The sequence below is a fragment of the Corylus avellana genome, chromosome 3 (assembly GCF_965113065.1).
Source record: "Corylus avellana chromosome 3, dhCorAvel1.hap1.2, whole genome shotgun sequence".
NCBI lineage: Eukaryota > Viridiplantae > Streptophyta > Magnoliopsida > Fagales > Betulaceae > Corylus > Corylus avellana.
The window spans coordinates 36136108-36157180 of NC_142492.1; the positions used below are offsets into that span (position 1 = coordinate 36136108).

The 21073-nt window shown below is 35.9% G+C and overlaps 4 protein-coding genes and 1 non-coding gene across 5 annotated transcripts; 2 read left to right on the plus strand and 3 right to left on the minus strand.

Annotated features, from left to right (window-relative positions):
* Window positions 1-1226: 1226 nt before the first annotated feature.
* LOC132176353 (protein NUCLEAR FUSION DEFECTIVE 4) lies at window positions 1227-5404 on the minus strand. Its single transcript, XM_059588536.2, has 3 exons — window positions 4763-5404; window positions 2150-3081; window positions 1227-2065 (listed from the first exon to the last, which is right to left on the minus strand). Exons 1-3 carry the CDS (start codon window positions 5096-5098, stop codon window positions 1567-1569), a joined length of 1767 nt encoding a protein of 588 aa, XP_059444519.2. The 5' UTR covers window positions 5099-5404; the 3' UTR covers window positions 1227-1566.
* Window positions 5405-10879: 5475 nt separating this feature from the next.
* On the minus strand, window positions 10880-13308 carry LOC132176231 (thylakoid lumenal 17.9 kDa protein, chloroplast). Its single transcript, XM_059588376.2, has 4 exons — window positions 13027-13308; window positions 12149-12263; window positions 11918-11987; window positions 10880-11278 (listed from the first exon to the last, which is right to left on the minus strand). Exons 1-4 carry the CDS (start codon window positions 13305-13307, stop codon window positions 11058-11060), a joined length of 687 nt encoding a protein of 228 aa, XP_059444359.1. The 5' UTR covers window position 13308; the 3' UTR covers window positions 10880-11057.
* A 630-nt stretch (window positions 13309-13938) lies between these two features.
* TRNAS-UGA (transfer RNA serine (anticodon UGA)) lies at window positions 13939-14020 on the plus strand. Its single transcript has one exon. It is a non-coding gene; the product is annotated as a tRNA-Ser (tRNA).
* Window positions 13992-16018, plus strand: LOC132175438 (mediator of RNA polymerase II transcription subunit). Its single transcript, XM_059587389.2, has 3 exons — window positions 13992-14531; window positions 15254-15355; window positions 15541-16018. Exons 1-3 carry the CDS (start codon window positions 14145-14147, stop codon window positions 15637-15639), a joined length of 588 nt encoding a protein of 195 aa, XP_059443372.1. The 5' UTR covers window positions 13992-14144; the 3' UTR covers window positions 15640-16018.
* A 1194-nt stretch (window positions 16019-17212) lies between these two features.
* Window positions 17213-19971, minus strand: NPC6 (non-specific phospholipase C6). Its single transcript, XM_059588185.2, has 3 exons — window positions 18573-19971; window positions 17764-17940; window positions 17213-17656 (listed from the first exon to the last, which is right to left on the minus strand). The coding sequence occupies exons 1-3, from the start codon at window positions 19681-19683 to the stop codon at window positions 17358-17360; spliced, it is 1587 nt and encodes a 528-aa protein (XP_059444168.2). The 5' UTR covers window positions 19684-19971; the 3' UTR covers window positions 17213-17357.
* Window positions 19972-21073: the final 1102 nt, after the last annotated feature.

The following is a 21073-nucleotide window of genomic DNA, read 5'->3' on the forward strand; positions in this document are numbered from 1 at the left end:
TTTAATTTTCCAAGAATTGGATTATTGAAAGGCATGGTTTTCTAATTTTTTTAATTATTGTAGAAATTAGTTGATTGGACGGAAAAAAAGTGTACGAATAATCAAATTTACGTGTTGTATTTGGTATTTTAAAGATATTTGCTAATGTGTTTTATGTATAATTATTAAAAATAAACAAACAAGTATCTTTGGGCAAGACAATGTTTTTGAATAAGACTTGTCCCAAAACATCACATACCACATTATATTTCACATACATACGGTCATACACATCCAAAACATTGTTTTGGATGTTATATATATAAGGGTAAGTGCTTTTCCCTACTCCTAAAACCGCTAACCGCAACCGCCTTAGGTAGTTAGTAATTTTTTATAATCGCCTACCAAAGTGGTTAGTGGTTGGCGAGGCGGTTATAACTGCCCCGTTTGGAGACCTCTAGTAATGGCTCTTCAGCACTCATCCTTTGTTCAAGATTGGAAAATTGTTGATCTCATCTCCAACACTATCTCCTCCATCCTAGCTTCTTCTTCTTGGAAGGCTAAAAAAATTTATAGAAATGGTAACTTTTGCGACCATCACGTGACTTATTGGACTGCTGCTAAATCTTACTTTGGCTGCATTCCAACTTACTTTTCTCATTTCTGTCTCCAATTGTAGTGAGAAAGATCCTCTTCCCTTTTGTTTGTAACGTCTTTTCTTTTTGTTTGTTGCTTTGTTTCGTTTTAGAATGTACTTAAAAAAAAAAAAAAAAAAAAAAAAAAAACAGCAGTAAATTAAACAGAATATACCATACCCTGATTATAAGATTCATGATAGATAGGTGCCTTGTGTATGTGAGAGAGAATGATGCGACCAAGCTCTTTTACCTTTTCTTTTCCTGTTTTATTTTGGTTCCTCTTTCTCTTAAACCGCTCAATCCCAACTTTATCAGAGTTGTTTTTGTTAATCGGTTATAAAATGGTGAGACCTCAGAGCCTTCAGATGATATTAAGGGGGTTTAAAAAAGGGTCATAAAATATCTGCCATTGGATTTCAAGGTAAATTCTTTGGTCTCAAATTTAAAATGCTAGTTTGGCAACATATCATAAATTCATGGCTCTGGTTTTGTTCTTCTCTGCATTTTGACTATTAAGACATCCCCACCTGCTTCTTGTTCAGCTGGTGTTTGGATTATCACTCAGCAAGGTCTGCATAATTACTGAAAATTTAAGAAAAAGACACATGGAAAGCCAGAAACCATTCCGTAGATGATTAATAAAATATCATGTTACTGCTTTACTGGTACAAGAACAATTGTTGAGAACTACATGCCCATAACAAGCAAATAATTCAGCCTACGACTCGAAAAATAACCTTCATCGTTTCCATAATAAACTGACACAATTTAGGAGTATGAGCATGCTTTGTTGCTGATCCCCAGCTTATGTGTTATTATGCACTGCTAAAATTGTTTGCTATATTGCTATTTCCCCTTAACATGATTTTCAGCCATATGCTAAGAATGGGGAATTCATGGTGCCCTTATGCTAATGGTAGACAATCTTCAGTTACCTCTTCTTGCAAACTCAAGTACGGGAATTTCCATAGAGTTGAGCATAAACCCTCTTAGTACGATGAACAACAATCAAACTCAAAGCTGTTGCAACAATGCAAAGTCCAGACAAGATACCAAATGTAATGGAGTAGCATATAGAACCCGTACAAGTAAGCGAGTCGTCATCCTTAAGAGGTACGGCAAGCATGGCTCCGAATTTTTGCTGTGAGAGGGAAGCTTGCTTCTCTGCATAATAGTCATAAATACCACTAGCAATGACACCAGAGAATATTAGAGAACCTGCTGGACTGGCGAGTGTAAGAAAGTTGTATAAGGCCCCAAAACTCTTCAGGCCAAATAGCTCAGAAGCTGCAGCTGGCACAATCGCCCAGTGGGCGCCATACCCGAGCCCTATCAACAGGGTGACAACATAAATTTCCCCAGGCCATCCCATAGTATAGTAGAAAAGTCCAATGGCCATGATAACTTGAACCACAGCCATCACCACTGGTCTTGGGTATGAAAATTTTCTGGTAAAATAGCAAAATGCAAACCAGGATTAAGAAATCATCTGCCAATAATGACCAAGGAAAAATACTGAAATTAGATTGTACCTTATGACAATCTCAGAGACGTAGCCGCCACCAACACGGCCAAGAAAGTTAAAAATGCTGATCAGAGATACATATATACTTGTATCATTATACCCCAGTGATTTACAAATCTGACCCATGTTATCAATAACTGTCAAACCAGATCCAGAAGCCAAAACAAGGGATAAGAAGATAAGCCAAAAATCTGCTTTTTTTAATGCCTGCATTAAGGTGAAATCCTCTCCTCTACGTGGGCCTTTTCTCCTCTTGACTCTCACTGCTCCTTCTGCAGCTGCTTGGAACAGTTTAGCTTGCAAGTGAGCAATTCGTTTTTGCCTTTCCGATGCTGGAAGTGAGTCTACCTCTGGAGACTTCTCATCTTCAACCTCACTGAGAATGACCTCATTTCCATCCAGATTACAGTTACCTGCTTCTTGTTTCTCTGGCTCAGAGAGAAGGCTCTCCTTCGCTGGAGTTGTTGATTCCGAGAAGAAAACCAGTAGAACGGGAATTATGACAGGAAGCAGTACTAGAATAATTAAAAGAATCGCAAATAATGTTATCAAAGTTTGACTCAAGTCAACCAGATCCTCAAGCACCAACACTCCCAACAAATAAGCAGCCAGAGCGAGGCAAACGCCATAGGTAAATAAGAAGCTTGAACTATCAGATGGTCTAAGTTGTTTGTGACCTCCCACAGGTCTAAGAATGAACATCAGAGCCAATATAACCACCGATGGACAAACCGCAACCATCAAAATGAGTGATGCTTGATTGGGGAAATTGATCATAAGATAAATCTGAGTCAAAATTGCACCACTCAGTCCAGCAAATCCCTTCAATATCCCCACAACGGGACCCCGGCTTTTCGGGAAGTTTTGCACACATGAAACTAGAGCAGCTGTGTTGAAGTAGGTCTCACCATTTGTTCCGACAAATATACAAATGCACAACTGCACACAAAAATCTGGTTAACATTTTTGCCTGCACAGAGATGGTTTGAGAAAATCTTTGAAGTTCTTTCAAACTAGTTAACTAATCAAGTTCAAAGCACATGCTCACTCAGCAGAATAGATTTTATGTAAAGAAATAATTGTCAACTTCTGTTAGTCAACTAAAGAGAACAATACTTTGATCAATTTACATGGTCCTCTATACACTTACTCCACTTCAATATAGATAAAAGGGGTTATGTATTTGTGCCTGTGATAACTATCCATGTTGCAAGTGCACAACATGTATGCATGCCATAAAAATCAAGCATGGACGAAGTACCAAAGTTTTAGCAGTTCCCAAAGTTAAAATGCGTGTTAGGCAAGCTTCAATAGTTGGTTTCTAGCTCACAAGAAATTGTTACAGCAGCAATTTCCCAAGAAACCAGAGATAAACTATAAGGAATCTAGCTTCAAGCAGAGAATCACTTAAAAGACCAACAAGAAGAAGCCCCACATCACTCAACACAATTATACTTTGTTTTGGACATCCAAAGTAGCAAATTAAGAAGACTGGCTATTCTAACCAAGAAGCGACAACGGATGATTTCTTTAAAAATGCAAACCCTTATACTAGTCAGAGGACCTATTGTGTTACTGACAAGGATATTAAAGGATAAATTTCAACCTCACGTTTTTTTTTTTTTTTTGATGAATAAGTTATTTCATTAAACTCAAAACTAACCAATCAACAACTCAACACCCCATTACAAGCCTTTATAAAAGGCCATAGCTAAAACCAGCAAGAAGCCTACAACCCTTACTGCAGAAACAACAAAACCCCAATACAAAACTTAACAGAACAAAACAGAATACCAAAACAGAACAAACCAGAAAATACATCCCAGCACCTAATTCAGGAGTTCTGTAGGTAAACTCCAAATGGGTTTTATGTGGATCTTATCTTATTACCTAAAAACTTGACATATCAGGTATCTATTAAAATGTTGCCACTAAAGCAAGCCATTTGATTCCTCTCATCAGTCTAAACCAAATCTGGAAGGACCCATCCAGCATGATAATTAATGAGCAAGATTTATACTGAGAGACAAACAATGGTTCCGCAACCCAATGAGAAAGACCAGTCTCCTCAAGTTTGACCCCTTCTTTTTCCCCATTTCATTCGAGTTCCCTCTGGCATGACAAATTAATGGCAGAATTATCATGTTCACTTGTCCAATCTCCTCGGTTGAGGAATTTCAAGCTTCTTAAAAATTTGATGGCTTGATAAAACAGTGAGTAAAATTATTAGTTTCAGAAACAGCCTAATTTGGGAATGCATCTTCCAACTAAAAAACCAAACACCCGGGTTTTGGCATTCATTCTGGATCATCACCACGGTCAACAAAGAGCCAAAGACCGGCGAAAGATGATCCCCATGACCATCTCTACCAACAAGAGAGAGAGAGAGAGAGAGAGAGAGAGAAGTTAAATCAAACATTTCTAAGACCCGATTAAAAAAAAAAACAGATCAAACTCCTCCAGAGATTCAAAAGAGAATTTAAACTTTCCATGGCAATCTCAGGCATAGATCACGCGATGAGAAGAAGAAAAAAAGGCCCCAAATCAGACATACAGCAAAGTGAACAACTGAGAAGATGATTAAACAGCTCAGAAAAAAAAAGGAGTTGATTGAACTCACCACCCACAACGGCAAAGAAGGCAATATACCGGCGACTACAAGCCAAACCAAACCATACCCAACAAAGTTCTGCACTACCCCGATGAGCAAAATCACCCAGATGGGAAAGACCTCGCACAAGCTCCCCGCTATAAACCCAATAGCATCACCCAAGTCCTTTGCCACACCAAGTATGGCCACCTGCCTTTGGTTGTATCCCATGGCGCTCTTTATCACCGGCGATATGCTCCCAAACAAGTACCCAATTCCTGCACACGACTGAACCCACATTGCACACACAAACACCAGCCATCTGTTGTTGATGAAAGCCTTCAACTTGTCATTAATCCGACGCATCTTCTCTTACACAGTCCCTGTTCAAAGAGATTCAATTTTGCATATATCCCAGGTTGGTGGGAGTGGGAAGAACTGAAGAACTTGTAGAATGAAGGGTGTATTTGATGACAGTCGACAGATAATGATGAGTATTCATAAGGGCAGCGGTAAAAATATCCCAGTCATTTATAATCACACACGTTCGTGTATGAGTTGCATAGGTCGCCATGTATGACTTTTCCACCACCTATCAGTAAACAGGTCTCTCCAGCAATGTAGATAGCAGCTTATGATACAGCTTATGCCTTATCAAATTCCTGCACTCAATCTATAAACACCACCTGTCATATCTTTTGTTTCTAATTGAAGAAATACCGTAACACCGGCCTAGGCAATATGCCATCACTGTCGTTGTCGTCGCGCTCCCCAGTTCGTGGGTTTTTAATGTCTTATGTGGATTTCACAAACAAATGGTTAATATGTTTTTCAGCATTTATTTCTTTAATCATTTACAACTAACTAGCATTCAGATTTGTCCAATTGTCGACCTTAACAAAATCCAACTTGGTGGAACCCAACAAAACTCACGTTTGGCAATGTACTGTTAGGAATTTTTGGTTGAGAAGTAATTGATGTGTTATAAAGTATATAGAAGTTTATAATTTTTTGTATGAAAAAAATAAAAAAATTTGTTTTGTAGTAAACTTTTTATTTGAATAATAATAAAAAATGATTGATGTAATATAAAGAGTATGATCGTTAAACTAAACAAAACATATAAAATGCAAGGCTTTTTGATAGTTCTTTCGCAGTCTGGAGTTCATCTCTATGGCGTCTAAGAGCATCTCTAAAAGAGTAGTTAAATTCAACATAATAGTCAAATTTGACTATTTTTATACTTTTTTTCTCTCCAAGAATAAGCTTTTTAACTTTTTTGATTTATTTTGCTACAGTAAACAGGCAAAAGAGCCTATTCATTGCTCACAATTGGAAAAAATTTTAATCATTTCTCTCTCATCCCATTTATCTTTCTCTCTCACTCCCTTTCTTTTTATATGATAAAAATAATATTTAATTAGAATTAAGAATTAAAATAGCTATTCTGCTGGAATGTATTATAAAAAATTAATAGTTAAAATATAAAAAATGGTATTTTGAGTGGCTAAAATAGCCACCCTTATGGGATAAGGATACAAGACAAGTGGGGAATGGTAACGTAATAATCACATGTTCAAAACGGCATTGTTTGATGCCATTGACATGGACATATTCCTTCCTAAATTTAAGGGGAGGAAGGTAGGTTTTTAAATTTAAATAATATTTATTTTTTTAAAATGGTAGATATACAACTTTTTGACACAATTTTGGCCAAACTTTTCTCTTATATGGTCATTTTTTTAAAAAACAAAATAAACAAATAAACAAATTTATAAAGTATTAACATCATATGTGGTCATTTTTTTATTTGGTATTCTTTTTTTTTAAAAAAAAAAAATGGTCATTTTCTTCATAATAATGACAATTTTTTTTTTTGAATGACTGTTTCTGAAGAAAAATACAACTTTTTTTTTTTTTAAAAGAAAAAAGGACCACATAAGATGTTGGACAAAATTTTCCTCCAAACTAGGTAGGAGGAATTTCCTTAAACCTAGTTTATAAAAGTGACATGTGTCCCTTGAACATGTGAGATACACATGTTTTTTTAATAGTATGGACAAAATTGGAATAAATGTTATTAAAAACTCATGTGCATCTCACATGTTATTAAAAAAATGGACACATGTCATTTTTATAGACTAGCTAGGTTGAAAGAAATTCTTCCGACCTAGTTTGGAGGAAAACTTTCTTCTAAGATGTTATTACTTCAGTTTTTTTTTTGTTTTTATTTTTATTTTTCTTAAATAACCACATAAGAGAAAAGTTGGGCCAAAGTTATGTCAAAAAGTTGTGTCTCTATCATTCCTCCTTATTTTTAGGATAAAGTTTTCCTATAAACTGAGTTGGAGAAATTTTCTTCAATCTAGTCTATAAAAGTGACATATGTCCCTTAAACATGTGAGATGCACTTGTTTTTTTAATATCAGAGACAAAGTTGAAATAAATTTTATTAAAAACTCATGTGCATCTCATGTGTTATTAAAAAAAGGGACACGTATCACTTTTATAGACTAAATTGAAGAAAATTCTTCCAACTCAGTTTGAATGAAAACTTTATCCTGAAAATGATAAAGTTTTATTCCAAACTGAATTGGGAAAATTTGAGGGAATTCTTCAAATAATAAGAGAATTTCAAATTTAAAAGAAATTTGAGAGAATCCTGATCCATGTTGATAAGTTAATAAAAAAAATCATGTCAACCCGAGTAAAATTAAAACTCATCGTACAAAAAAATATTTGAAGTAGTGGAACTCATAATATAAAAAGTATTCCAACGTACTAACGTGGGTTGATATGAATAAATATGAAGTGAGATTTATTTTAATAATACACTTCTCTTGCACGTGACTCTTCGGTATAATTTTTCTTCTGATATTTAAACGAATGAAGCCTGAGGCATCTAGCAAGAAGATTCTAGCTAGTTAGGTTCATTGTTCAATGACATAAACTTGAGAAAATGTAATTTGAACCGGAGGATACGAGGCTGCCAATCACAATATGACATTAGAAAAGTAATTAGCTTGTGGTTAACATTAACCCAATCTGATGATCATAATTAAACTACAAGCAACTACGTCAATAACTTTTATTCTTGACGCATTAAACAAAAAGAAATATTATATATACATTTTTAAAAGGAAAATGTTAAGTGCTTTTTTAGTTTTTTTTTTTAGTTTTAGGTGGATATTATTTTTTTTAAAAAAAATAAAAAAGCCTTATTTTTTTCACTTAATTTTTATAAAATAATATATACTTAAGACACTAGAAGAACACCTAGCATTTCTCTTTTTAAAATGTTTACTTTCTGATCTATCAGTATCATTAAAAGAAATATATAGATTAACCAGTCTAAAATTTAATAATTTTCACTATCAAATTAAAGAATAAGCACTAAAAAGTATATATAGTATTTCTTTTAAACAAAACTATGATTGATTGATAGAAAATGAAATATATATTTTTGTTGCATCTAATAATATGCATGGTAATACGTAATTGAAAAATTTTAATTGACGTGTGACATTTTTTTTCATTAAATCTCTAAAATTTAATATAAACAATAAAATTGATTCCCTCATTTATTTACTTGATTATTGTAATGATCTTTTCCACTCCCACTCAAGGGCTCGTTGCCCCAAAAAAGGAGAGGAAAAAGGTATACTAATTGAACAATTAAATAATAAACTGTAGCTGCTACTTTGTGTTTTTGTTGTTGTGTTGTTATATTTATGTTGTTTTGTTGTAATCTTGCTGTTATTTTTTTTTGTTTGGTTGTGTTGGTTTTTTTTTTTGTTTGTTTGTGGGATACTATCTCCCGGTACTGATCTGGTTTGACGTTGTTGTGCAGGGATTTTTTGATGCCAATGGTTGTCTTTCAGCAGTTCTTTCTTGGTTTTATGCAATGTTATCCATGCAACTTTCATTTAATAGTGATTATTGCCTTAACCGCATAAGTTTTTTCACCGAGTCTTTATGCATTTTATAACCGCCTTGTGCAGTCTAGGAACAGGCCCGGCTTGTTTATGATTTCTCTAAGGCCATAAATGAAACCATTGTCTACTGTTTGGTTCATTTGAATCATTCCCTGTATTTGGTCATTTTGAACTTTTCTATGTATCGTTGCTGCATTAACCGTTTAGGCTTTGTTGTTGGAGTGCTCACCCACCCCTTTGTTGTTCAATCACATATAACCCTTTTTCTCTTATTTAATTAAAATAATAATAATAATAAGTCGTTACCCCCTCCCTTCTCGGAAGTCGGATCCTCGTATTGCTTGCAAAGAAAATAATAATAATAAAAAAAATTAAGTCGTGACCAAGAGTCCAGAAATTAAATTATAACAAATTTTCTTTGATTTGGAAATCGTGCTGTTGACCGATTGATACAGAAATTTCAATTTCCCCACATGCCATGGGCCAATGGTCCCATACTAATTTGATAATTCCATGTGATATTGCTGGTGGCCAACTATCCAACTAATCAAGGTCGGGTGCATGATAAACAAGGCCAAAAGCAAAAGGTGCCAAACTACCCATTTTGAATGATTCGTCGGTCATTAAGTGTAATTCAATCATCCATTTGGCTAAGAACAGGGTGGCCGAACCATCCTCAAGCTCTAAGGGATAGTTCAATTACCTACATACAATTTATTCGGGACGGCCGAACCATTCACTTTGGGTGGTTCGACCACCGAATACTTGCCTCGTTGCCCCCAAAAAAAATTCTAATTTACAATTTATGTTTTTGTTTTTGACTTTGTTGTCAAGATATGGGCATTCATTTTAAATGATCAGCCCACAAAAAAAGATATTGCAATCTCAATCCCACTTGATCTAAAAAAAAACCTATTTTTCCTAAGCACAGAAAATCAGCAATTTCTCTCAAGGTTTAAATCTTCATGTGGATATTCTTCGTCAACAAAAACTAGTGAACAAGGCAGACATGTCACATGTTTTATATTGGTTAATGGCTACATGCATGGATACAAAGAAGATTGGAAGTTACACATATTTTGAAGTATTCATTTTCAGATTCTTATTCACTATTGTAACATAGTAAGTAAACACTTGAGAGTATGTGACACTTTTTATTTTAATTAAATATTTTATGTGTTAGACTTGAATTTTTTTTGACAAGTAAAATATCCACCGCCGACAATATAATAGTCCTTACAAAGGAGAATTTGATCCTGAATTTGTATCTTACCATTAAAGAAAAGATTGGAAGTCTTCAATTTGAAGACATCTCATGTCCAACTACTTCATGGTCCCATGAAAATCTCTTCTTCAATGCTTAAGAAGAGACAACTCGTGTCCCTTTCTATTTGGTTCGTAAATGTCACTTCTGTCATAGTCCTTTGAACATTAGATTTATAGAGTAAAGTTATAACACGTAAAATTTCGCATCTTTTTTTTTTTTTTTTTTTTTTTTTTAAATATCTATTCTCAAGTCAAAAGAGATTAACAAATACCTCAAAATACAAAACACAAAACAATTTTTATATTTATGTCCGTTCAAACCTTTTTTTTTTTTTTTTTTTAATAAAAAACACATTAATAAACATATATGCATTAACCATCAAGGATAGTGATTTAGTGGCCCAAGAAAATTTATAAGTGATTAGCGCATGTACTAGGACATGGATTCGAATCTCCGCAATGGAGAATTCCTACATATGCCTCATTAGTATTAACCGCCTTGGATTCCCATTTATGTTCTGGTAAAACTGAGTTAGGCTATGGTTCAGTCGGACTTGAGTGAGCGCCTACAGTTCCCACTGTCTTTGCCCCTCCTGTGTGGCTCCCATACTCCCAGTGGGTAAGTACAATTATGGTCACGCATAAGTAGGATAGCCACAATTAGTATCCTTGGCCTATCTTTTTTTGCTTTAAAAAAAAACATATATGCATTAAATTTTTAAACTGGGTTACCGTCTTCCCCTCTCTTTATTGTATACCCACTAAATTTATCTTCTATTTGAATTGTGTGACTCAATCCTTTTCTTTTTCCTGTTCTTTGTTATGCTTCTCCCAAATTTCTTTTGTCCTGCACCATCCCCCACCACACTATTCAAGGAAGTTAAGAATTATACCCTCCTAAAACATGGCTAATCAACAAGGTTAATGTAGATTAGGCTTAAATTTTATCATGAAAAATGGGTGATATATTGCATCAGCTGCATTCCTCTGCTATCTAATCCATAGGAAATGAACAGCAAAAAGAGATGACATTAAGAATATTATCAAATGAATAAATCAGGATAAACATATGGTGTAGTGCCAAATGCACTTTGTTATTTTGTATTGACAAATATGAAATGATACTAATCCATTGAATCAAAACTGGGAGCATACCAGCCCAACTGATCAATAATCTTCTTCATTCTTTCTTCTTGTCCCTTTGAATCCCCAAAAGCCGTTGTGAAGGGATACACATACGTTACTTTTGTGGCCATAGACCTATATGCCACCACATCTCCTTTCACCAAAAACTCAAGCACATCCCGGCCAAACCCTCCATCAATCTCAGCTTGTAAATATTGCCCTGTGTTCATCCTTACCATTAATAATGGCCCATACAAGGAGAAAAAGAGACAAAAAGAAGAATAAATAACTCCTGCCCCACTCATATATTCCTACCGGTTCTTTTATCATATAAAAACTCATGTTTAAAACGTCATTCTCTTGACCTTGTCTTACGTAACTCTATTTAAAATTAACCATTAAATTTGTACGATCTACATGGGTGAAATTGTTGATCTTATAAATCGAATAGTTAATTTTTAAAAAAGCTGGATGGGAGAAGGATAAATAACAATTATCTTTTTTTTAAAAAAAAAAAAAAAAAAAAAGTAGAAAAGGCCTACACTAGTAGGAATTTATCTTCTCCTCCTGACTTAATGTCTATGGTTTGAACATGATTGATACTATTTGTTGGGAAATTGGGCCAGCAGGCCCAAACAATTTTACACCAAGGCTCAAAGCTGGCCCCTTAACCCAGTTTTATCAAACCTGCGTAGTAGGGAATCAATCCCCAAGTGATTAAAGTAAGCTCCAAGGATAACAACCAATTAGAAAAGCCTGAATTGGTTCATAATTTTTCTTCCCATCCCCATTTTATGCCCTTAGTTCGAATGCCATGAATTTGTTATTAACTAGTGAAATAGTTGAGCAGTCTAGTTACCATTTGGTGTATCTTCCACAGCCTGAATCTTTGCATTTTTCTGGGTTTTCAGGATTGCTTCTTGCAATTTCTGCAAAAGGTTTTGAACAAAGAAAGTTTCAGATTATGCACAGTTTAACTCAAAATGCAAAAAGAAATTGTGATCAACCAAGCAGATCTCATATCATCCAACATTATATGTTCAGCTTGAAATGTCTATAACTTATAAGTGAACATATATAGCTTCAGAACCTGAATCGCATTGTCCGCAGAATTTTCAGGAATTCTCAACGGGAATGCAAATGATGACGATTTGGGATTTGTCGATACACAACCCGGATTTGTTGATGGGCAAGGTCTGATTTTCCTGCAGGAACAAAGCATTTTGTAAAATGATGGACAAAAATCCATGAAAAGTATACACACAAAGGTCATATTTTGACTATTGATCATGTTAGAGTTTAACGTGTGATGGATTTCATGTTGAGTACAAAACTGAACTATTAATATAAATCCATAAACTTAGATTTCTCCCAACAACTCAACTAGTCCGCCTGTGGATTTGGACCAACAATATTAACATTGTTATGAGGTGAGATTTTATCACACCTGCAACTCTAACAGATCAAAAAGAGCAGTCACCAAAGAGAAAAATGAAAATCAAGTTGAAGCCATTTTCTAATCCTACCAGCAAATTCGTAAAATTTAGAACAAACTATGGAAGTTATTCACTATTAGAATATTAATTAAATGATTAAATTCAATATTGTTTATAGATGTTTTTACATTATATTAAAGTAAATGTCTTGATTTTGAATCTTGTTACCATTATTCACCTTACATTTCAATTAAAAATTCAAAGTACTTGGCTTCATTTCCTATAGGTTTAAGCTTTTATACGAGTAGTAATTTAACATACGCATGGGATGTTGTAAGTGAGCAAAAACAGCAAAACAAAAATGGGCAAAAATAACAAAACATAAATGCACAACATAGTATAGTATGGAACCAATACATAAAGTTATATCCAAATTTGAGATTTGACAACGAACAATGAATGCTGGACAAAATTGGGTATTATTTAACATAAAGAGCAAAACCCCTTAAAGAAAAAGAAATTCAATACGTACCCATTTTCGAGTCCAACCTGCAAATTCTTGGATTGGGAGAATGGAGTGGTGGGAGAGAGCAGAGAGGACTGGGAGTTGAGAGAAGGAATTGCGAGAGCGGGTAATGGGGAGCTCAAGGTTGCAGCCAGAGCTAAAGAGAGTAATTTAGATAGAAATATGGGTTTTGGGTTTGGATTTTGTAAACTATCTTCTGGGATTTGAAGGCAAAGAGAGGTCTTGGTGGTCGATGAGAGCTTGGAAGTTGAAGGAAGTGGAGGGAGAAGATGACCAATCAAACTCATGTTTGTCCGAGTCTGTTATCCCTTCTAAACACCAGCCACCTCTGCTTTTATATGTCCCTTAGAACGACGCCGTTTTCCTGACGATTCGTGGACAGGACAGCGTCCGAAAAAATCAACGTTATTTGATCATTACTTGAAGTTGAACACCAAAAAAAAAAATACTAGAGACTTAAAAGAGAAAAGCATGATGAACTCAAAGGATTTTTATGACAACTTTGCTAGATATAAGAACGTATTTTTAGTGATGATAAAGAGTATAACAAATACATTTGAGGAGGTAGATAGTGTTTCAACATAAGTATGAATATTAATTGTCTCCCATAAAATATACCAACAAAAAGGAGAAACCCAAGAAAACAAATAATAATAATTAAAGGTGGTGGCCTGTGGCCAGTCCAAGCACCCAAAATCCCAAGAGCTACTACAATATTTTTCTCTACAAAAAAAAAAAAAAAGGGACGAAAAAAGAAAATCTATATTCTTGAAATGTTATTATATTTATGGGGGTAGTAAAGCAGATTCCAACATTTTTAATGAAAATAATATAATGATTAATGAGTAGGATTCAATACAGTTGTAAAACCCGTAAGTTTTAGTATTAGAAGTCCGGAGATGGAGATTTGGCACAAGCGTCGATATGTCCGAGTGGTTAAGGAGACAGACTTGAAATCTGTTGGGCTTCGCCCGCGCAGGTTCGAACCCTGCTGTCGACGTTTTCATGTTTTTACAAACCCTCTGTTTGGGAGCTGAGAAATCGGACGAAAATTTGTTGGTTAAGTCTTAAGTACATTTCTTTTTGCTCCCGAAACTTTCTCAGCAACCAAACAGACTCCGAAAATGGAAGAGAAAACCGCGAGTGCGATAACGAGCCCGAAGACGACTCAAGAGCTGGCAATGGAGGGCCAGAAGCTTCTAGAAGAAACCATAGAGTCCGCCTTCCAAATCCTCTCTTCCATGAACGACGAGCTCTGCAACCCGGCCTTGTGGTCCACCACGTCTTCTTCTTCTTCATCTGCTACTACTACGAATTCGATTACCAATGGACCTTCGCACTCTTCAAACGGCGTCTTCAACGGCGAGGCGGCCTCTTCCGATGCGCACCACGCGGAGAGTGGGGGTGGCGGTGGTGGTAGTGGAGGAGCGCTCGAAGAGGCTCGGTTCCGGTACAAGAACTCGGTGAACTCGCTCCGGGCAGTTCTCTCCGCAATCCCTAGCTCTCAGAAGGTACAGAATTTCAAAAACCTAACTCACTGTTTCGGTATTTTGGTGTTGTCGTGAGCCTTTTGGTTGATAAATTTTGGTTTCTGAGCGCTTTGTTTGGCTGGGAAATTATATTAGAAAGTTTAATTTGAGGAAAAATATTGGGAATTATTTCAATTTTTGAGGTAATGTTTCTATAAAGTTTTCAATTTTATTATATGGGCAAGCTCAGTATTGAAGACAATCATGTATTATGGACATAGTCTGCTAGATCTTAGAGAAATTAAGAACTTTTTTATGTGTTAGTTTGAAGTTACGGGTGAGAAGGGTCGTTGTTGATTATCTGCTTGAGCTTGGCATAAATTTCATTTCAAGAGACGGAAGAAAACACCCGAAGAGGTCGGAAATGCAGAATGCCTTGAAAATCATAGGACTGGATTCTGCTTTGAGTAAGAGAGTAGTTACTATAGTGAGAAGCTATGCTTATTGTTCTTCCTGTGTTATCCTTACTGTTTGAATAATGAGATAGTGCAAAATAAAAATGGCTATTGTTCTCTTGTTGGTATTTATTCGAAAGAAAATTGTATTTCCTCTGGGGGTTTTATTTCTTGGTAACAAAGCTAATGAATCATAAAGTCATTTTCCTATCCATGGGATGTGTTGGCTAACATGGCTGCAATAGGGATGTGGAGTCTATTTTGTGTAACCTGTAACTTGAGCTAATTCAGTTTTGGATGTTAAAATAGGCAAAAACATTCGAAATGGGTTCAACTCCAAGTGGTCCAGTATCCCCAGCAGATCAGGCCGAAATTGAGAAGTTAGAAGAGAGAGCCGCTAATCTAAGAAAGGTAGTTTTGCATTGAGTTGTGAATTCATATTGGTGAATCTTTCAAGTCTTTGGGCTATGTTCTATCAAATTTTCCTTTCTTGGTACTGGGTCTATGCTTTTGCTGAAATTGTTGACCTTTAAAGCTCATCTTTTTTGTAACCTGAGTTCAAGTTTCAACTTGAATCCTTGTGTTTCTTAATGTAGGAGCTTGTGAACAAGAACAGGTACCTCAAGCTTCTCATAGATCAGGTGCGAGATCTTATTACTGACATATCTACATGGCAAAGTCCTTGTTCCGTCTGAAGTTTTAGATAGATATCTTTGTCCTGAGTTGCGGTGCCTGAGAATAGAGAGAGTTTAGTCCATATTTCAACATGAGGTGATAATGCTTCCGTCCTGACTTTCTTGCTGCTTATGTTTAAACTTTGACATATATTCATTTTAGAGGTTAAAAGGAGAGCGACCAGGTTCCACAGGGGGAAAGAATTGTTTTGGAGAAATTTTGAATGAAAAATAGAGCAGCAATGGACTTTGTATATCCTGATATGTTTTACATTATGGGTAATTTTTTTGTTGAAAAGGATTTCAGGTCTGAATAGCCTTTTCATGATTGTCATTCTTGTGATGAGATTCTTTATCTAATTGATGTATGAAATGACATCAGACAGGTCTTAATGTGTAATTTGGCGTGTAAGTTTCAGGAGGATTGAGCTGTTCCTCAAGATTGCAGCTCGGAAAATAATTTAAACTCTCTCACCAGTATGTTTTGCTTGAATAAACCAAGTTCTTGGTTTAGCATCGCTTCAACCTGAATGTAGTTGCTATGCTCACAGGCATGGATGTCAGCAGCTAATTGCTTGGTGGTGTTCTCCCTCACTCCCTCTCTCTCTCTCTCTTTCTCGCCCTCCCATATTTCATTTTGAATAATGCTATATACTACATTTTTATTCTACAATTATCCCACCATATTGATCCGGCAGTCTCAACTAATCATTAATTTTAAATTTTTTTTTTTTTTTTTTAAACAATGACTAATCCAAAGATTGGTCGGGACTTCCACATTAGTATTATATGATAGTTATAAGATAAAAATGTGATTTCTAGCATTACTCTTTCATTTTTATGACACCTGGGTTGCTATTATCTTATTATGTACAGAGTTATGACTATGAGCCTATTATGCATATAGAATTATGAATAGCTAAACCTATCCTTTATTTTCTTAGAACTGAATCGTGGAATTGGTTTCGTGTAGGCAATCACTAGTAGTTAAATTTGAGGATTGTTAAGATGATTTGAGTTTTAAGAAATTTATGTCGAGTTGGGTACATTCTAGTTAAATATATGGACCTTTTAGCAACGTGCCTCTAAACAGAACCAATGCGAGTGTTTTTGTTAGCAGATAAAATTCATCTTCATTGTTATCTCGTTTTATTTCGCCTTCCAGAAGTTGGCAGGCAGTGAGGGTTGCGTGAAGGTCGAGTATTTCTGCATTAAACCAGAATAATTTACTGCTTTTTTATTTGCAATTCGTTTAAATAGCCATCAAGTTTCTAAGAATGAATCTTGCTTTGGCCATTTAGAATCCTTGGCTATTGTAGGGTGTAGGCCAACGTGTTTGGCGCCATGAATGCTAGGAATTTCAGATGCTTGCGCATCTTTTTTCCCTGGAAGATTCTCCCCACTTAGCCTGATCTTGCTTGCCAACTAACTGACAAGGTGACCCTTGCATTCAAGCCCCAATCAATATTTGGTGCCATGTGAATATTTGCACGGCAATTGCGTCGGTGATGCCTATGGAATCGCTAATCTTATTCCGTTATTTACCGTTCTATTGATTGCCTCCATAACCACTTAAAGCAAATGAGACGATGGAGATGGACAAATCACTCTAGAAAGCACTGCTTCCCCTTGTTTTCATTGGATTCTACTTTGACAAAACCAATAAGAATAGACTCTTTTCTTTCTTAGACATTTATAAGCTAGACATGGATTTTGACATATAACTGTGTAAAGGATCATTAATTATGAATTGAGGATCTGGTGGTGAGCGATGATCTCATATCAACAATGGCAGACTTATCTGCGCCTAACTTGATGGCTTCTTTGCTTGCTCTTATGAACCTTGCAACAGCACCCCTCACATACTCATGGGCTTCTTTCACATTCATTTTGTTGCTCATTTCATTTGGAAAGCTGCTCAAGAAATGGTCGCCATTAAGAACGGCTGCTAGTTGAACCACCTCACTTTGAAACTCGGAGAGCCCTCTGTCTTCCTCTGCTTCTGTGCTCCTCAAAGGTGCCACATTTGGCAGGGTCTCTGCAATAAACGTATGTAAAATGTTACACCTCCCTCCTATTTAGGGTTAGCAATGTAAAAATCATACTCAGATTGTTGCAATGGGCCTACAATGGTACGACAGATACCTGGGCAGTCAGTTCTAGGAGAGGTGAGTTCCCCAACAACCTGCTCAAATGTTCCAGCCCATGCATCCCTGTGAGTCAAGAAGTTAGAGGAGAGGTTGAACATCTTCTTTATGGTGGCAGGGATTGAAGAGTGCTCGAACTCAGAGTTTGGAGCAGGCCCTTTTGCGCCACTTATCACTGTGAAAACAGATGCAATTCAGTACAATAAAAGATGAAAGTAAATCAACAAAATATTTAAATTCATATTTGAAGCTTCAAACCCACAATGAGTTTGGCTTGCCTCATTACAGGAGATCATCCTATAAAAAAAATAAACGGTATAGATTGCCTCCAGAGAAAAAATCACCCAAGTTCTCCCGTGAGTTTTTTCTCAAGTGATATTTTCATTGGAGGCAATCCAAAGTCACCTGCAATCATATGCACCAAGAAGTTAGGTACTAATCAAATCACTTATAACCTCCCATGCATCTCTGGTGGAATTCAAAAACCAATTGCCAACTTGTCAAGTAAGTTGACATCAAACCCGTGACCATTCTTTCCAATCTAGTCCACTCAACCACTAGACAAAAGTGTGTACAGAAGATATGCACTTGGAAAATGAAACCACCACCTAATCCAACTTAATCTCAGCAATAAAAAAAATTGAATTGTAACATCAACAGCTACAGAAACAAAGCCAGCTTATGACATAATATTATAATTCCCAATCATTTCAAAACCAAACAGAATTCTCTGAATCTCAAAGCATTCCCAACATCAACACAAACGGCTTTAACTGGACAGACATATTTAAAAAGAATTGAGCTTACCAGTCCCTTTTTTGATCCAGGGAGAGACCATAATTGTCGGCACACGAACACCAAGCCTATCAAACTTGAAGAAATATGGAGCAGGGCCTGTGTTCCCATCAGGATTAGGAACATTAACATAAGGAGTCTCGACATGATCGTAGAACCCACCATGCTCATCATAGGTAATCACCAAAAGGGTCTCATTCCACTGAGGACTTCCTCTCAATGTCTCATAAACTTCCTTAACCAGTTTTTGCCCATTTGCCACATCATGAGAAGGGTGATCATCATTTGCAGGCATTCCCTTCAGATCAAAATACCTTGGCTCGATTACTGTCAAGCTTGGAAGCTTACCATTTCTAGCATCTTTCTTGAACTTCAAATCATACTGGTGGAACTTGCAAATGTACTTTAACTTCCTCATATTTCTGTAAAAGAAAGTTGTGGGTATGTTTTGAAAGTAAATCCCAAAATCCATGCCATTCTCATGAAGAGAATCAAAAATGGTTTTTTGTGGGTACCCTAGAGCCAGCTGCTTCTTAACATGGCTTGTTGAGCCATGAGAAGTTGCAGAGTACACAAACAGCCTATTGGGTTGGGTTGGGCCGGGAATTGAAGAGAACCATCTATCAAAGACAGCAAATTCACGAATCAAAGCAGCGTAGACTGACACAGATTCAGGTCTAAAGCCTTTCATGACAGTTTCTGATAGGTTTGGAGACATTGAGAGTGCTTGCTCCACAAAACCAGACATGGAAGGAATGGGGCCTGAGCCGAATACCTGTTGCGCGACTGCTTCAAAGGAGTGACCCGGATCCGGATCCACAAATTCAGCATCATCCGTGAAACAAATGGATTCTGGGTTTGTGTGGTTGGTGGATACCGGGTTGCATTCTTCGCCCGTGACTCCATTGATCAATGGGTTGACGGATTTCTTCATCCATCCAAGCATGTGGTCGAAGGACCGGTTTTCCATGACCAAAACCACAATGGTTTTGATGGGCTGCTGGGGTGGTGGGATTGCTGAGACAACATGGGTGGGCGGGGGAGCACATGAGAGAGTGAGAAAGAGCAAGAAAATGGAGGCAAAGGAAGGTGGACCTGGTGGCCTGGTTTTAGAACCTCCCATGCTTGCTTTCTGAAGAGATAGATGGGTGTTTCTCTGTTTTGGCTTAATGGGTTTTCTTTGTTTTGTTTTACTCTCTCTCTCTCTCTTGGCTCTTTGGATTCAAGCACTTGATAGTGCAGCAAAAGAAATGTAGAGGAGAATCCAATCCCAAATCCTTATATACCATATCACTGTGTTTGTCAGATGTTTTCACACAGAGAGAGAGAGAGAGTTACAGTAGCTTTTTTGATTCGGAGTACAAAGCAAGCAAGGAGAGGAGAAGCTTCTAGTTTTTGTAATTGTGCCGGTTCTGCTAAATGGTGCTTTGAGTAAAGTGAAGCAGTAGAGAAAAAGAGAAAGGCTAAAACCAGTGTTAAAAAACAGCCCGTCCCTTTCGCCAGTTTCACTTTTAGACCACTATTTGCGGTGTCACTAAACACTTTTTTTTTTTTTGTTATTTTTGTGAGATAATTTTGTGAAAATGCCGAAAAGATCTCATTTTCAGTAGCATCACTTTAATGAAAATAAATAAATAAATAATAAGTGAAGTGAGTAATATTCACTCACTAATTGAATAAAAAAAATAGTTTTTCTCTCCTCTTTTTCTTTTATGTTTCTCTCTCATCCTTAATAGTTAAAGAAAGAATAAATATATCTTTAAAAAAAATATTTAAATTGAGTAGTAAAAGTGAATTGTTAAAATAGGCGAAGTTGTTGAGAATACTCTAAAAATGTGAATAGTTAAAATATAAAAAAATTATATTTTTGATTATTTTGGTAAAATTTGATGAGACAACTAATAATATTTTTACAAGTATTAGATTACACATCAAGATACGCAATTGTAAGATAATGATTCATGAACGCATAATGAGTCTGTGTTAAGTGGATTGTCCTTTGGGTCCCGGTTTTATTATAATTTCCTTACAAAAATGACATGTTAATTCACGTGATATATTGAGGTAAGTAAGTCACCCAAAAAAAAAAAAAAAAAGAGAGAGAAATGCTAGAGCATTTACCTCGGTTTTTCTCTTATCTTTCTTCATTTCCCCTCTTAAAAATCAAAAGATCTACTTTTACCATATAGATCCTACAAATCTAATTTTTTTCACAAAAAAAAAAAAAAAAAAAAAAGTACGGAGAGAGATGAGATAAGGCGGGGATAGATTGCTAGCTATAGTGTCTATAGTAAAAGTTATAATAATTTTGCAATTTTCTTTTCTTACAAATTGATGTGGTAGAGCCACGTAGCACTTATCAAATAAATTATTATTAAATTTAATTGTTTAGTGACTAAAATGAAAAGTGTCATATTAATTAATTTGTAAAACACTTGAATAAAAGTTGTAGTGCCCATAAAAACACTCCCACGTATCCATCTTCTACGTTTTGTGAATCTTAATCCTTTTTC